The sequence below is a fragment of the Xiphias gladius genome, chromosome 11 (genome assembly GCF_016859285.1).
Source record: "Xiphias gladius isolate SHS-SW01 ecotype Sanya breed wild chromosome 11, ASM1685928v1, whole genome shotgun sequence".
NCBI lineage: Eukaryota > Metazoa > Chordata > Actinopteri > Istiophoriformes > Xiphiidae > Xiphias > Xiphias gladius.
In genome coordinates, this window is record NC_053410.1 from 1,355,538 (window position 1) to 1,373,844 (window position 18,307).

The 18,307-nt window shown below is 41.9% G+C and overlaps 1 protein-coding gene across 3 annotated transcripts in view; it reads left to right on the forward strand.

Moving 5' to 3' along the window:
- The window catches only part of bmpr1aa (bone morphogenetic protein receptor, type IAa), a 69,626-nt gene that overhangs the window by 41,410 nt on the left and 9,909 nt on the right, over window positions 1-18,307 (forward strand). For all 3 annotated transcript variants that reach the window (XM_040140209.1, XM_040140208.1, XM_040140210.1), the window contains 5 exons: window positions 3,588-3,933; window positions 16,364-16,526; window positions 16,949-17,051; window positions 17,599-17,698; window positions 17,811-17,898. In XM_040140209.1, coding sequence (XP_039996143.1) covers window positions 3,867-3,933; window positions 16,364-16,526; window positions 16,949-17,051; window positions 17,599-17,698; window positions 17,811-17,898 — 521 coding nt within the window. In that variant the 5' untranslated portion in view covers window positions 3,588-3,866. The remainder of the gene's footprint in view (window positions 1-3,587; window positions 3,934-16,363; window positions 16,527-16,948; window positions 17,052-17,598; window positions 17,699-17,810; window positions 17,899-18,307) is intronic.

Consider the following 18,307-nt stretch of genomic DNA (forward strand, 5'->3'; position numbering starts at 1 on the left):
GTAACAGGCAGTATATTCAATTCCGCCTGCTATTTATTTGCTATTAATATGTTGATTGTATTGTCTTCGCTTGCCGTCTTGTTGTTTTGTTCTTTATCTTGTGGTGTGTTAAGTGTTATTCTAGAGGACCAAATTGAAAATAAACCTTTGGGCTTTTCTGTGATTTTCAATATATGTAATGACTGCAGTGCAGTGTTATGGGTGTTTTTTAATCATCAAATAAATTCAATCATTCATTCATTCAAGAACATGAGTTGGAAGAAGTGAGACACTGGAATCTGCGTAAAACAAAATCGCTGTATCGCTCTCTGTTACCTTCTGCTGGGGGAAGGAGGAGTTAGTTGTGACTGAGGGAACAGACCAAAGGATCGGACGAGTCTGAACATGACTCTGAGGAGGAGGAGGAGGAGGAGGAGGAGGAGGAGGAGGAGGAGTGAAAGTTACCTGACACCTAGAAGGTTTAGCTTTTGGAGAATCTGGCTTTTTTTTGTTGTTGTTGTTTTCTTGTACAAGCTCATGTCCTGCATTTTATTTCTCGTTTGGACATTTTATTTTCTCTGTGCGATTTAATTGACTGACGATTCTCTCGGCCTTCATTTTGACTTTTGTGTTTGTTTTTGAGTATTTCAGCTGTCAGTTGTGATAACACAGAGTCCCTGCGTCAATCACGAGTTGTACATGCGTGTGTGCCTCATCTTACTGTGTGTTTTCAAAGGGAAGTGGATGTGTTGGGTGATTAAGGAAGGGTGTGTGTGAAGAAGATCGGAGGAGGGAGGAGGCATGCTTCCTGTCGTGGGGGCTCACAACAGACAGTCCTTCCTGAGCCTGCCTCATCTTGCCCTCCATCCCTCCCTCCCTCCATCCATCCCTCCCTCTGTCTGAATGTGTCTTTGTGTGTGTTATCTCTCCGAGCTGCTGCTGCTGCTGTTGCTGTTGTTGTTGTCGGTCTCTAAATGGAGCGAAGAGCCAAAAAACAAACTTCGGGTTTTGTTGTGGCAGCGAGGTGAAGATTCTTCCACTTTTTGTTAACGACACAGCGACGCCAAAACACACAGACAAGTGTGTGTTTCCTTAGCTCTCTTATACACACTCATACACACATACAGTATCACAACACACACACTCACTCCTTCACTCCTGTACTGCCCTGCTCACACACCCTAATCCTTTCTGTATTTCCCTCTCTTTCATGCACATTCCTTATCTGTACTCCTGGGTTTGAAAATGTGTAGCTGTGACAGGGTACCTGCAGATCTCAAAATGTATAAAGAAGCATTGAATTCAGTTTCTTGCCAAACAAAAAAAAACAAAACAACAAAAACAAACAAAAGACAAAAAAAAGCACAAACTAAAAGTGGGGTTGTTTTGACTGAGACTTTTTTTGGAGTTTTATTTAAGCCCAGTCAGACCTGAGAGAACACTCACTACTGCTGCTACAGTGACTAGAAAGATCGTCAACTCATGATGAGCAAGTGTTAATTTTAACAAACACTTACATTAATTATTTTTTAATTGGTTAAGCTAGTTAATTCATTATCTGTATTAGAAATTATTGTTATTATTTAACAGCCTGGACGTACAGACAAAGATGTTACATAAATGTAAATAAATTAATTTTCTTTTTTTTCTTTTTTTTTTTTTTAACTTAAACTTGACCATTTGTACAAGATAGCAGCTGGACATTTGCCGGAATAGATTTAGATGGTCTTTTACCTCACTGTGCTGTTCTATGGAAAACTTCTGCTGTTGTGTGCTGCATCACGAGTTCTGTTTGCATTTGGCCCTGATATGAATTATTAAGAAAAACACCACCTTTATTAATCCCCAGAGTGGAAACTTGTTTTGTCACCTGTGCACAATAGGGAAAAAAAAAAAGATAACCCAAACACACAAACTGCTGTTCAGCTTTTTAGTGTCTGATAAACTGTTCAGATTCATGGATCTGTTACTCCAACTGGACTCCCTGGAGCTAATGTTTGACCTGTAACTGAAGCAACACACCCCCATCTGTGCAGCCCCATGTGTTGTCCTAACGCAGCAGTGATTTTTGTTTTGTAAAAAACTGTTTTTTTGTTTTTTTGTTTTTTTTCTTTCTGATTCTAACCTGAACCCTAAAACCTAGTCTGAACCCTCAAAAAGCCCTTCAAAGGTGTGAGGACCGGACAAAATGTCCTAATTTTCTCTAAATGTCCTCACTTGCAAGGTATAAAACTCAAACTGGTCCTCACAATGCATAGCCATACAAGTGTACACACACACTCATACTCATACTCATACTCATACTCATACTCATACATGCACTCATTCCCTAATTTGGTACTCCTTCACACACATGCACACACCCGCTCATATACTCTCCCTGGCCTGTACAGTGTCCTGTGTGTGTGTCTTTGTTCTCTGCCTCTTCAGCCAGAGATGTGTGAAAAGTGGGTCACAGGTCGGACCTCTTTGTCCCCCTCGGGCAAATGAAAAGTGACAGACGCCGGCCGCACATCGTCCTACCCGCCCCCTCCTCCATCCCTCTTGGCGCCCACTAATTGCGACATGCCGTTCTAAGCGCTGACCAGGGCCAGCGCCTGTAATTGCAGAACATCCCTGGACAAATAATTTGGTAGTTAGTCGGACCGTCGGAGACCAGCGCCAGGCCGGCAGGGGTCACCGGGTCGCAGCATGCTGAAGACGAGGGCGGGGGCAAAGGGAGAGACAACACCAAACCAAACCAAACCAAACCGCAAACCACTGAGTGTGTTGTCCAATCCTTACTCTGTTCTCCACCCTTTCATTTCTACAGCTTCTCTTTTGGTGCGTTACCACGTACAGATACTAGTAGTTGTCAGTATCTGGCTTCTCATGAGTCTGTAGTTTGGTAATTTACATAATCTGCACGTCATTCGTCTTTTCATGTCCCAGTAACTCATTAAAGACACGTCATAGAGCATCGGGAAGCTGGAGGCCAAACGAGGATGCAAAAGGTCGCAGCAGCCTGCTGTGATCTGTTTCTTTGTGGAGAGAGTGATTAAGGCACAGAGACTCTGGGCTGGCATGTTTTGATTGGAGCCGCAACGATTAGTTGATTGTCAGAAAATTGGCAACTATTTTTTATAATCTAATAATCACTGAAGTTCTTTAGCAGGCAAAAATGCTCGATGATTTGATACTTCTCTTTTTTCGCGCGACAGTAAACTGCATGTCTTTGGGTGTTGGGCTTTGGGTTGGACAAAACATTTAAAGAGGTCATCTTGGACTGTGGGGAAATGCACTTTTCGCCGTTTTCTGGCTATTTAAAGACAAAATGGGGAATCAGGAGAACAATAGGTAGATTTATTAATTAATTGTTCCTGAAAACAAGTTTTAGAAAAGTTTTTTTGTTGTTGTTGTGAAGCTTAAACCCAACATCTGGCCTTGCTTCACCTCTGTACTTCATCTTTTTTCAGGCAGCAGCGGAAAGTGTGAACAGAGAAAATAACTAGTATAACATTCTTCAAGGACGTCTGTTGTATATCTTTGTTCATCACTTTGAATCAAACCTTCACTGAACAACCGATGTTAAAATCCATTTCAATCGTGTTTGTCTTTTCCTTCTTCAGGGTTTTGGACCCAAAGAGCCAGTGAGACAGAGGAGGACCTGATATTGTGATATCGCCCCCCCAGAACCTCAACCCCATCCTTGTGTCGTCTCCTCCCTCCATCCCCCCTGCTTGTCCTCCAGCTGACCATCCTTCCTCGGGCCGGCTCGAGTTCCTCCCAAATCCCCGACTCCTGCTGTGGATTACAGAGTTTTATCAGGACTGGGGCGTCTCCTCTCAGTCCAGCACACTGACCAGCTGTCCGGTCTCAGTTCGGTCTCAGTCCAGTCCTGCTACAGGATGGCAGGTGCACCATACTGTTTGGCTGTGATGGCCACCGCTCTCCTGCTGACACTCAGAGCTGATGGTAAGACATTTAAAATCCCTCTGTTCTGATCTTTCAATCATTTGACTCCAAACCTGTGTTGTTCTTTTTTGTAATTTTTTTTATTGACGAGCACAGGTTTAACAGACCTCTTTAAGATCTGATCACATTAGCCAGTTTCTTGACCTATTATTATAGATGAGAAACAGTTCAAAATATTACAGAGGTAAAGTAGAATCTTAAGTCCAGCAATCCCCTCTGTGTATTAAAATGTGTCTTTTTTTATTGATTTTTGTCACAGACTGATATAAAGGATAAAATGAAAACTTAATTCTTAACCACAGAAAACACAAGGGGCAGTTTTAATGTTAAAACGTCACATAAAAGTCACTTAGAAACAAACAAACAGTCACCACTGATGACTAATTGCAAATAGGGTCCCATGAAGGGGACTATAAATAGAAATATTAAGGTTATATAAATCTAGATCATTTTTTAAGTTTAATTTGAATAGAAAACATAAAACATGGTAACAGATAAATTGCAGGATTTATGTTGCTTGACCTTTGAACTTCATGAACCTTGACCCTTCTCAAGTCTCCAAACTGATAGGACTTGTCATTCAGCACAGTTGTACACGTAGCAAAGGAAGCAGGGCTGCAACTAACGATGATTTTCATTATTGATGAATTTGCTGATTCTATAAAATGCCAGAAAATAGTAAAAATAACTCGTTATAATGCCCGTCTTCAAATGTCTTGTTTCTAATCAACAGTCCAGATTCCAAAGATACTCAGTTTACTGTCATGTGTGACAAACAAAAGCATCAAATCCTCATGTTTGATAAGCTAGGAACAGCAAATATTTGACATTTTCGCTTAAAAACCAAATCAAAACAGTTATAATTTAATAACTAATTAATTTTCTGTCAATCAACTGATCAATTAATCCACTAATTGTTGCAGCCCTTCTGGAAAGTAGATTTTAAAAAGCAGAGGTTTGCTTATATTCAAGGTATTGACAGTTGGCTACCAGGTTTCTTCGAGTCCTTTAGAGTCAGTCAGCCGTCAACCTTCTATGGTTCAGATCAATATCTGGAGCACGTTAAGAGTTCTGGATCGGAAGCTCCGGTATCTGGATCGAGTAGTTTTTTAACAATCAGGCTAATTAGGCTTCATTTATGTTAATGTTGATTCATGTTACTCCGTCACTCATAGTCACAGTTGTTTCTCTTTGTAACTCTGATTTATTTCCCTGGATGGTTGTTTTTCTTTCATAAGCTGCCTTTAAACGTGAGGCGTTTTGGCTGCTGAGTTACTCATTAAGCCTTTAGTTTGCAATCAGTGAGATAAGCAGTGCTTACAGACTGACATTAGCATAAAAAGTCATTATGCCCCTCCATTGTAATCAGTGCCCCCCTCCCTGTACACACAGATCTGTATCACAAGCCTTTTGGTAAAGCTGCGATTAAGTGTCAATTGGCTGATAATGAAGAGACTTTGGAAATGAACGTCTACCTGTGGAAACAATGGAGACGACTCGACCGGGGGAAAAAAGATCCAGTTGTTTTCATTCAGGGCAGCCGTCCTTCCTTACATTTCTGAAAAAGTAATCCCTTCTCTTCAGCTTCAGTGAACGGCTTGACGGCAGCGTCTTTGCCTGCGGCTAAAATCTTACTTATTTACACGGGGATCTGTCGGAGTTACTTAACAGATTAATAACTTAAAACCTGCCACAAGCATATGAAGTAAAATTCATTGTTGGAGAGTAAATTATACCATCAAACATATGAAGTAGCTAAAAGATAATAATCGAGTAACATAATAATGTAACAAAGAGGCCACTCAGACTGCATAGTGAGTACTTTTACTTTTATCTAAGTACATTTTGCTGGTCATACTTCCAAACTACTTTTTTACGTAAGTAAAATTTTGAGTGCGTGCATGTTATTTGTAATGTGCTTTTTACATTGTTCTATTTTTACTTTTACGTGAGGAAAAGATGTCGTGGCCTCCTCAGCGGTGTGTTTGTTGCAAAGAGGGCTGTTTTAGATTGAGAGAGAGAGAAGCAGCGTGATGGCGAAGTTTCTGCCAAAAGCGGCAGAATTTAATGTTTTGTTTCCAGTGAGCATGACTGGCATGTGGAGCTCTGCACATTTTGATTTAAATGTAGTTCAACAAAAAGATGATTTCTCCCCCCCCTTTTTTTTTTTTTTTATTGTTACATGATAAATGTCCAAGAATACATTGAGACAGTAAACTACCGTATTTCCTCAAATGAAAACTGGTAGTCAATTAAAAGCCAGGTCTATGATAAGTGGGGTGGGTGGTCGACACGCACAAATAAGGCCGGCCCCCAAATACTGGCCGGGGAAAAAACGAAGGTGGATAAACTCCTGGTGCCTGTCAAATAACGTGCATGTCAGTTAAGTATAGTGTAGATTTCTACTTCTTTAATTTAATACATTCAACGATATAATCACGCTGATCTCAACACTTTGTTGTCCTGACTTACTCATTTAAGTATTTGTTTCTTTGATTCGGATCCGTTTTACCGTGTGGTCCCTCGAAACCGTCCGGCTGTTGTTGCATATGGTATTCCTGCAGATGTTTCACAATAAAAGCCCCGCTAAGAAATGAGTTTTTGATGAGTTTGGATTAACAGCATCGTGCAGTAACTTTAACAGGGCGAACGGGAGCTGATCAAAACGAGGCTGTGTACTAAAATATGACCAGTTATACTCATCACACAGAGGGAATGAGAAACGAAGGCCTGTTGCATTCTGCAGTTGAGGTGAATAAATACCCCGGTCACTATTTGAAGAAGTACGGTATGTTAACTTCAATAACAACTGGGAAACTGGAGGTGTGGTGAAACTTTTCTGTCGGTAGTATGAAAATAGAACTCAATGCAAAGCAGAAAAAAGGGCGAGTTTGAATAACTCAACAAAACTGTGAACACTAAACACAATCCCATGAACTAATGTGTTTTTTCCTCAGCTGAATCAAGGGTTTAAGGACCGAGGGTTTTCTATGTTTGGCTGAGTGTGAAGCTCAGTCTTTGGGTGTGAAAAATGTCGGCTTATTGTAGCAAAAGGGGCCAGGAACGGGAAAACAAATGCGGTGGTGCCAGTGATAAAAGTGCAGCTCTGAACATGAGAAGGGTCACCTTCTGACCTGCCAATCACTGATCTACAAACACACAGAGCAGGCTGATAAGAGCAGGGCGGCACTCAGCCAAGTGTTACTGACTGTGACTCTGGCTCTTTCACATCTGACACACACACACACACACACACACACACTAATCTGCGGAGGAAAGGGAGAAACTCTTATCAAACTCAATGAGTCTTATCAAACTATTTTCCCGCTCTTTTATTCATACCTTCACTTCCGTCTGTTAACTTTGTCTTCAGATCTTCTGTATGAAATGTAATGTTTGGAAACCAAGTTCACTCATTGTTAATTTAAAAGCATGAACGCATCCCAACAAGAATTGACACCAAAAGAACAGAATTAGTTTGTTTTTAGTGCAGAGTGTTATTTTCCCATGATGATCTCGATGCTGCATCAGAGGTTTTACTGAGCTGAAAAATGTAAAAATGGCAGCAGGAGATAAATTTAGACATCAGCATCGTAATGGCACGATGCAGTTTGAAATTTGAAATATAAAACGCACAACACTGCATCACAGTTATGACATGAGGGTTAATAACACTATTTTCCCACACCAGCGGTGTGTATCATGTTACCTGCTGTCTTTATTATTCAAAAAAACTTCAAACAAAAGTACCTCACTTCAGAGTCTGGCACGGTTTCACCCCTGTAACATGCAACATTTTGACAAGCTTGAACCCGTTTTTGACAACATCATTAATGGATTAATAAAAAAAAATAGCAGACACACACAGTTAGAGACTCGCTTGTGAACACAGTGAAAATACCTGGCTGTCTCTGAGTGAAAGGGACCAGGTTTTAGTGAGAAATCCCAGTGAACACCATTAAATAAGAGGTTTCCACTTTCAGCAGCAGATCCAGCCCTCAGAAACTCTCCCTCTCTTCTGTCCGCCACTACTCCCTGCAGGAAGCTGTTGAACTGATTGTTGCCGCTCTCACTTCCCCTCTGCACATTAACCATTTCCTGTATGGCACTGTACGAGCTGTCGGCGGCACTAAATGCTCCAAACAGCCATTGTTCTCCGGAAATATCCCTCAGTCCCTCTCGAGACACATTCGCCCTTTGAAACGGTGTTTATTTCCCCTCCCTGGAGTTTTTCTGTCGCAGCCTGTGAAGACTGAGAGTCGCTGAACACCGCCACCGCCTGATTTCACACCGCCCGTTTCACGAGGCTGATTTCAGTTTTTATTCCAGACCAATGAGATATGAGTTGCATGCAATATGAATCAGAGCTGCAACTGACAATTAACCAACGATGAATGTCTTTTAATCTTTTGATTATTCAGTTAAATTCACAAGATGTTTTTCAAATGTCTTGATTTGTACGACCAACAAGACATTCAATTTATAAGGATATCAACAGAGAAAAGTAGCAAACGACGGTCAACAATAATAATAATATTCAGTAATCAATACATATACAAATAGTTTCATCATTAAAGTGAATTTGAATGTTCAAATCGCAATTCGTGAATCTTAATTTTCAAATTGTTTAGAGCTGAAATTAAAGACTATTTTCGTTATTGATTAATCTGCAGATTCATTTCTTGATTTATCAATAAATGGGTCAGTCTTTAAAAAGTCAGATGATAGAGAAAAATGTCCAAGTTTCCCAGATCCAGGTAGACGTTTTTCAATATGTTGTTTTTGTCCGACCAACAGTCCAAAATCCAAAACAACATAACAGTTACGAATTACGACCGTAGAAAACGAGAGAGAAGAAGAAAGCGATAAAGACTTGGGAGAAGTTAGATTGCAGTAAACCCGCACGGTGACTAGAAGTTCAGGTGTTTTAAATTTAAAAAAATTTGTATTTCTGTACGATAACACTTAGAGACAAGGGTGGAATTTCTGCTGGGATGTTCACAGAAATTCCTCAAACGGGTAGAAAGATGAAACAAAATGTTGGGTACAGGGCTACAACTAGCGATTATTTTCACTATCCATTAATCTGACGATTATTTTCTCAATTTTTATCAAGAGATTTTTCTCTAAAAAAAAAATGTCAGAAAACAGTGGGAAAATGCCCCAGGTGAGGTTTACAAATATCTCGTTTTGTCTGGCCAACAGTCCAAAACCCCAAAATATTAAATTAACCAGAAAATGGTCAAATTTGAGAAGAGAAGAATTTTGCATTCTTTCTTAAAATAATCAATTGATCGTTTTAAGTCTTATCAGAATAGTTGATGGTTAATTTTTTATCAATTGATTTAATCGACTTATCATTCTAGCTCCGGTCAGGACATTAGGGGCCTTCAAAATAAAAGCGTAACATAAGTAAGATGGCTTCAGTGCTGCTGCTGCTGCTGCTGCTGATGTCTCAGTTTCCAATCAGCTGTGACACCACAGACAAAAACATCAAAAAACAAAAAATTGTCAGAACTCAAACCCGATCCAGACTCACCTGAATTTACTCTGAAGTGCAACCACTGTGGCAGGGAAACACAAAGTGCTAGAACAGTTTGTAAAAATCAGTTTTAGTTCTGTACCGTGATTGATATAACACGGATGTTTTGACTGAGTTCAGGTCATGCAGTGACTGTGCTGCGGGACAGTAAGGCAACGTAACTCGTGCAGGATCTTTTATAAGGAGGAGGATTTGACAACAGTCATCTGATCATCGGCAGGACGGAGGACGGAGTCCGGGATGTGTCGTCCTCTCCTGTCGACCTGCAGAGGTGATGACGACTGGTAACGAGAGAGAAACCAGCTTTTCCTCTCCGTCCCGCTCCGTCCTTAAATCTCAAATTCGTTCATTCGTTCAAACCTGTGGCCTTCTCATGACGGGACGCTCTCCTCACCCACTCGCCTTGAGAGACATTTTGTCCCTCTCTCTCACTTCTCGTTCACTTGCTCTTTCTCATTCTCTTCATCCCCTGTTTCCAAGGTCAGAGGGGGGAGCTGAGCAGAGGGAGGTGACATTGATCGTTCTCTCGGGGGTGTCGGAGCGGTTGACAGCTGATCTGCCCTCTCTCTCCCCTCCCTCTTTTCTCCTGTTGTCTGTCTCTGTTTGGAGGAGCGGCAGGCGTCACTCGGGACGTGTCGGTGATTCCCCGCCGACTTGAAACTGACCTACAGTCTGTTTGTAAAGTCAGTTCAGTTCATTTCAGAATACTTCATTTTTCCCTCAAGGGGCAATTTGAGGCAAGCAAGCTTGCAAACACAAATACACAAAAGCAATTTATTGAAACACATAAAAACAACCTTAGTATATCAACTAGAGACCATCTTGTGATGTGATGACACCTGTCGTGACGCCGGCACCAGGTTTGGCGTTCTGTACAATGATAAATAAGACGCAGCCTTGCAAGTGCCGCAGTTTTGTTACTTTAGCACAGAAGGACAGCTTATCCTTGTGTTTTCATATACAATACATACAATAAATATAATAATAGTGGTGCTTTTCATTTATCTGTCCTGCACATACAGCCCTGGGTGCTGGGGATGGCGCATAGCTTTAATAAAGAAAACAATTTTTCAATCATGGTTTCTCTTGAGTTTACGTAGAGAGGGAAAAAAAGTCGATTGAAATTTTCCTTAGGACTGAAAAATTGACATTTTATATTTTACTACCGTTCATTCACTGTTGATACAAACCAAACCTTTCCAGCTGCAACCAGCTTCACATTAAACTGGTTAACCAGCGAGATGCTTTTATTGTGAAGAAGTTATAGGAAATGCAGTGTGTTAGACACGGGGTTAGCGGAGCTTCAGTGCTATCCGTGAATAAAAACAGGTCTAATTAACCAGATATGGACATATTCGGCTGTATTTGTCCAGTATAAACAGAAATGGCCACAGTGAGCCGAAACAGCTGCGGGTAACAGACTCATGATTCATGTTCTAGCTCAGGGACACGGATCCTGAGGACGGTAAACTCATCACTTGTCTCCGTTTAGGAAAGTTTAGGATGGTGATGTCAGTGCAACAGTTAGGACTAGTTTCAGAGCAAATACCACACGGATCATTTGTTTGTTTAACCGTACATGGTGTACCAGACGGGTGGAGCTTATCGCGTCAGTGAGGTTCAGAGTGTGTTTGGTCAGTTTCAAACAGAGAGGAGTAGATAACAGTGCCTTTCAGACAGTGCCCGACCCTGCTCTCCTTCATGCACACATCACCTCCTCCGCTGTGCTTTAACTTCAGCAGCTGGGACATGGCGTGGCGCAAAACAAGCGCTCTCCAGCCTGCTTTTACCTGCAGCTCACCATCGTTGTTGTTGTTGTTGTTCATATTTTTTTCCCATATATCTACTTAATTTCCTCTATTTGTGCTCTGTCTACTTTCATTTTTCTTCAGTATATTTGATTTCTAAGGCTGCAACTAACAATTATTCTCATTATCGATTAATCTGCTGATTATTTTCCCGATTTAAAGCTGTTGTCTATGATGAGTTTATTCAATGATTAGTCGATTGACAAGAAATTAACCTCTTACTTTTCTGACGATCCAAAAATCATTTTAGGTAGTTTTTAATCAGAAGTGTCAAACATTTGATGGTTTCAGCTTCTCAAATGTGAGGAATTGATGTGTTTTCTTGTCGTACGCTGAGACACAACTGAACATCTTTGGATTTCGGACAAAACAAGAAATACGAAGACGTCGCCTCGGGATGTGGGAAGTTATAACAGGCATTTTTCACTATTTTCAGACATTTTATAGACAAAGCTCATAACAGATTTATTAAGAAAGTAAATTGCAGATTAATCGATAATGAAAATGGCCGTCGCAACTTTGCAGAGTCCAAGGTGACGTCTTCAGATGTTTTGTTTTGTTCCAGAACCCACAGATATTCAGTTTACAATGACATGTGACACAGAAAAGCAGCAAATCTGGTCATTTGAGGAGCTTTATCATCTTTATTACCCTGCATATTGGCAGACAGTGAGTCATCGTTGACTAACTCGCGTCGTAAAGTTTCTCTGCACGAGAGAGTAGCAGCTAACTTTGTGTCTGCAGACCACACCGACTGAAAACAACCAAAACTCAGCGTCCACTTCCAGTGCTTCTGCGGCTGGTCAGATGTTTAGATGGGCGGGAGGCCGTTTGGCTGCAGATCAGAGCGTTTTATCAGACAGCTGCTGCTGGTGGATCATCAGACTTGCTGCATGTAAATAAACAGTCTGAAGAACTGAGGCAGCACTGTGACTTTAAGAGCACATGGACAGAGTCTGATTACCCAGCGTGCTCTCTGCCAGACCTCAGTCTCCACTCTGACTGCCGGCACAATTAGGCACACATGTGGATGGACACACTCTGGAACAGCAGCCATTTCCAGCCTCAACACACCCCCTCTCCCTGTGCTTCTGCTCCCTGCCCGCTCCAGTCAGTCATAACTTCAATCAGAGCTGTCCTGGGCTGAGAGGGAGGCGGGACGGAGAGAAACTCTCTGGGAGGTTTTCCAGGTCTGGACTGTGATGATTCTTATGAGCAGATTAAAGCTCCAGATTCTAAATGTAAAACCGTGCATACATGTAAAAACATTGCCCTTCACTGACTAGAAACCTCAGATACGAGGTAAACTTTTCTCGGTAAACATGTACGTCCGTGCTAAATGTTCTGTGCAGTGGTTCAGTTAGAGTTGCATGATGTGTAAAATGTCTTTGCGGAAATCGAGTTAATAGATTTGTTATTAGTTAACTAGAGCTGCAATTATTAGTTGATCGATCAATTAGTCAGTTGACGGGAAATTAATCTGCAACTATTTTGATAATTGATCGATTGTTTTCAGTCATTTTTGATTCCCTTGTCCCAGCTTTTTCGGGTTTGAATATTTACCAGTTTCCTGCGTCTTCTGCGGCTGTAAACTGTAAATCTTTCGGGTTTTGGACCGTTGGCCAATAAAAACCAAGACATTTGAAGATGTTTACTTGAATATGGAAAACCCCGATGCACATTTTTCACTATGTTCTGACATTTTAAAACAAACGATTGATAAATTGAGAAAAGCACCTGCAGGTGAATCAATAGCGAAAATAATTGTTAGTCGCACGTTATTTTAAGTTAAGTACCGTAGATGATATCCACTGTATGAGCAGCCCTGAGTCATGACATCCCTGTAAACTGTGAAGTGAGTAGTTATAGTCTGTGTGGACCTGTTAGCTGACTCACTTCAGCCTGATCTGAGCTCAGTTTATGTTTGTTGAAGAGATATTATCTCTGGCTGCGAGATGTGAGGCATGTGGAAGTCCAGTGAACAGTGTGTGATTCTACCTTATTCAGTCTGTCCTCGCCGGGGAGCAAAGACCAGCTAACAGCTGTCCGCAGATATCAACACAAACAGTGCAGATGAATCAGGGAGCAGACTCTGTTTCTGTCCTGCCTGTGCCGACACTGAACATTACAGTGGACGTCTGTGCTCGGCTGAAACATTTACTGAGAGGCCATGTGTAGCTGTATAGGACATTTATTTTTTTAAATATGTGTAAGTGCTTTAATTATTATTGCCCAACTGTTTTGCATCTAGAAATACAGATGTGTCGTGTTTAGGTCCCTTTACATTTGCCAGGGAAAATAAATCCTCAGCCAGAGTCATAAAGAACTGTCTTAAGAGACAAGAAGAACAAGGAGTCCTGCAGCAGATGGTCCGGCCCCCACAGGGTCCTGATCTCAGCATCATGGAGTCAGTCTGGGATCACGTGAAGAGACAGAAGACACTGAGACGAAGAACTGTGGCAGGTTCTCCAAGATGCTGGAACAACCTACCTGCCAACATGGCATTAATTTTGGAAAGCATCCTAACTTCACTTTAAGTGCCTAAAACTTGTGCATAGTACTGAATATCTGTACAAGTGAATTCTGGACTTTGTGAATTGAATTTCGATTCAGGATATTTGTGCTGATATCCAGCCCCAAGAGCTGTGAGTCCTGCAGCTGCAGAGCGAGTCCGGCCTCAGCGTTTCGGTGCATCAGGGAGGTTGTTAATGTGCCGACTCAGCTCAGAGAGGCAGATGTCTTCAGCTCATCAAAGCGTTGTAGCGTGGCGGCATCAGATGATTCCTCTTCCTTTTTTTTCCCCCTCTGCATCTGTCAAACATGAGTCAGAGTCTGTGTTCCAGTCAGCAGAGTCACAGTAGATGTCTGTTAGATTCTCCTCAGTGTTTACCACAGGTTGAGAATTTACTTGTGGTGGTGGGTGACTCAGCGTGTGACCGCTGTGCATGCAGAGACTCATGCAGTTTAGGGGACGAGAGTGTAACCCAGGTTGTTTTCTGTAGCTACAATTTACAGATGTCCCCTAAACGCCTCACTTGCAGGCTACTGGTGGACACTAAAATTTACCGATGTTCCCTAAACGCCTCACATGCAGGCATTCGGCAGACACTGAGGTCTGTCAGCACCAGCTTTTATTCTGTGCTTGTACAGAGAGAGAGAGAGAGAGACACACACACACACACACAGGGCATAGACAGACTGACTGACTGTTGCTGTGGCAACCAGGTAGCTCAAAGTGTAGGTGTGCAGGCAGTTCATGTCCCGACATGACAACATGCACGTCAGCACTCCTCAGAGTGTTTCTACTCTGAGCTCAAGAGAGGGGAGAAGAAAAGGAAAAGGAAGGCATGAGATAGAAGTGTTTATGTAAAGGGGAAGAAGGGAGGGAGTGCCAGTCCAGCACGCGGGTTGGAGAGCAGAGAGAAAAACAAGGGATTAGAGAAAGAATGGAGATAAACAGAAGAAGGCAGTAAACGTGGACTGAAATGAGAGGGATGGTCAGAGCTGCACGAGAAGGCAGAAGGATGGAGGGATCAAACCTTCTCCTCCTCCCCTTCTGACCTCTTGTATCTACTCTGCTGCTTTGATAAATCTGAATTGATTCGTCAAACCACAGAAAATTGAACAACTATTTTGAGCATCTTTGAATTTGCTGGTGGGACAAAAGAGACGCGACTTTGGGCTCTAGGAAACTGCAACTGGCATTTTTCACAATATTTTATAGACGAAGGGGGATCGATCGGAAAATAACCAGCAGGTCAATCGATATTGAAAACAATCGTTAGTTATTGACCAACATTATGATTATTGGAGAAGAATCGGTTATTCGGAATAATATTAGTTTTTGTGATTTATAATTGTTGGAGTCTCAGGAACGCCTAAAATGTAAAAACTAAGGCAGGACACACTCACAGTTATTGGTGTAGTAGTCCCTGGTCAGTATAAATAGCCCACGGTCCTTATATGGAGCTTCATCAAATCTCCTCCTCCTCTCTGCCTCCACACAGACTGTTGTCTTGCTGATAGAGGAGGAATGTTTCACCTCCTGCAGGAGTCACTCTGATAAATCAGCCCTGGAGTCTGCTCTCCGAGCTCCATCCTGTTCCTTAGTCCGGGGCTTAAGACGGAACCTAAAGCTGCGTTTGACTCAAGAGCCCTGAATGCAGATGAATGCAGTCGTGCTGCTGAAGCTGCCTCAGTATATCACATGTCTTTGGTATTTTTAAAAAGCTTCCAAAGACCCACTTCTGTTCCCTCTCTTTTCTGAACTGATGTTTTTGCATTTTGTATTATTTTGTGTTTTTGTTGTAATCTCATTTTTTTTCAGGGTGGTGTGTGTTTTTATCCTGTCTGAAGCTTTGCATTGCTTGTTTGTAAAGCTTTTATTTTCAAAGGTGCTATATAAATAAATCTACTTACTCATGTATTTCTCCTGCTGCATTACTCAGGTCTCTCTTGTTAACTTGATTAAATAAAGCCTGTAATAATGCAGTGATATCTCTTAAAATGAACCTTTTAAAATCCACCGTCCCACCCGTGGAACGCTTTGGCCTGTGTGGCGCTTCTTCAGGTGTGTTTTGGTCTGTACTGGACTCAGTCGTCACATCAACCTTTGATGAATTCTACATTGTTGGACAGCTCTAAGTCTCCTAATTCTGTCCGTGCAGAGCATTTTAGGATCCTCACATAACTGCAGCAGCTGTTTTTCATTTAGTAGCGGGTCAGCACACATAACAGAAAAGTTGCTCCCTACCTTTGTGGTTGTTTTTCAGGGAAGACCCACGTCCACGTGCTAAAAACTCCTCACCCTTTTCACCTCAAGTAGTTTTGTTTGTGATTGATTGTTTGAGACCAGGGTCAGGATTAATCACAAGGGTTGAAGAACAGTTACCTTTTTATTTTTTTTGTACATTATTTTCGGGCTTGTACACAAAGATGGGCTTGTCTAGCAACAGGTTAAAAGAGCAAAGCATGCTAGTGAATATTGTAATGCCAGATATGTCAATGACTTTGACCGTTCTGCAGTTTGTGTAACCAGTTGCAAACCTGGCTCTGACTCAGTCGGTGTGTCTCTTTCCAGCTGGAGGTCAGAACCCAGACCACGTCCTGCAGGGGACGGGTGTGAAACCCGAGGCTCGACGGCCCGGCGAGGACTCCACCATCGCGCCCGAGGACGCTGCTCGATTCCTCAGCTGCTACTGCTCCGGACACTGCCCTGAAGACGCCACAAACAACACCTGCCAGTGAGTAGAATCTGATATATATCTATCTCTGATGATGTTTTTAGATTTGATTCGACTTTATTGTATTTGAACACATCAAGTAGCAGTACAACAAAATGCAGATTAGCTTATAACCAGATACAGTACAACTGGTAGCAAACACGCATATTGAGACATTTAAAGATAAGCTAATGTGCAGATGGAGTAGTGATAGAAAGGAGTGTAACTGTGATGTATACAAAATAAACCAAACGATAGAAACCAGCTATTTTATGTACAGTATGAACAGAACATAACAAAAATGAATTTGCGGGAAGGAAGAACAGTTTCATCAACTGACAGCTCAGATTTACAGTCACAGAAAGTTAAAACTGAAAAAGGTTCCCAGGTTGAAATTCACTGTTGTTAAAACCTATGAATGATGTGTGTTTTTGTCTCCTCAGAACTAACGGTCAGTGTTTTGCCATCATTGAGGAGGATGAGCATGGAGAGGCCATCCTCACCTCCGGCTGCATGAAGAATGAAGGCTCACACTTCCAGTGCAAGGTACACACACACACACACACACACACACACACACACACACACACACACACACACACACAAATCACGTATTTTCACAGGCACTCACGTCTACATTTACATGCACATGACAAAATCAGGTTCAGACAGAAAAGCACATGTTGTTTACATGTTGTCTCAAGCCTCATAAAATTTACTGCTGTCAATATTGAGATTTTTGCTGGACACGTTTGGACTGAGATTTGCAAATTTAAATTTCAACAAAGATCAATATGCTGCAGTTCAGTTTCAGTTTGCATTTACTTGCTTTGGACACAACACTGAGATGAAAACAGTCAAAACTGTTACTGTGCCTCAGAAGGGTCCTTAATAGAACCTGGTTAAAGGACAGTTAAAGGGCTTGTTCTAAAGGAGAGTTGGGACTAGCGCTAGCAGCCCCGGAACAGATACCTGATCTAAAAACTCTGACAGTAAATCACTTCAGTACATGTCAGGTGTGTCCACAGACAGAAGAGGTGGCAGGAGCATCACCTGCTGATCAGCATATTTTCATGATTGGTTTGATTGGCAGGACTCTCCCAAAGCTCAGACCAGGAGGACGATCGAGTGCTGCAACACCGACTTCTGCAACAGAGACCTGCAGCCCACCCTCTCCCCGCAGGCTCCCTCTGGTAACATTTCTACTGACCAGCTGAGTGATTCAGGTGCTTGTCAGGTGAAGCTCAACCCGAGGTAACCGCATTGTTCTGTTTTGTTTCCTTTTTTTCTTCCGGGTCTTTCCAGAAAGCAGCCCCCACTGGCTGGCCTTCCTCATCTCTATGACGGTCTGCTGCTGCACTCTGATCTGTGTCACCGTGGTCTGTTACTACAGGTACAGAATCCACAGCACCACACATGACCTCAGATGATCTTTATGCCTTGAATAACATCATTTTAAGACTTTGATTCAGAGATGGAAGTTCCTGTTTTCTGTCATACAGACCTACAGTTTTTTTCCTATTCAGTAGGTTGACAGTCTATTTTTCATGTTAGTTTCAGCCGACGCATTATTGCTAACTTCATATAACACACATTTTTACATTGATTGAGAGTCCAACTTCCAGAGCATAGAACTGTCTCTGATGTCCCTCATGAATAAATGTCCAAAAGTCTGCTTGGAAATCATAGAAATAAGATGCTGCATATAGCTGCAGAACTTCATTCAGAATCTTCCTGTTTTTAAGTTTCCTTCAGTATCACAGTGGTCCGGTGACAGTTGTCTGTACATCCACGGCTACACT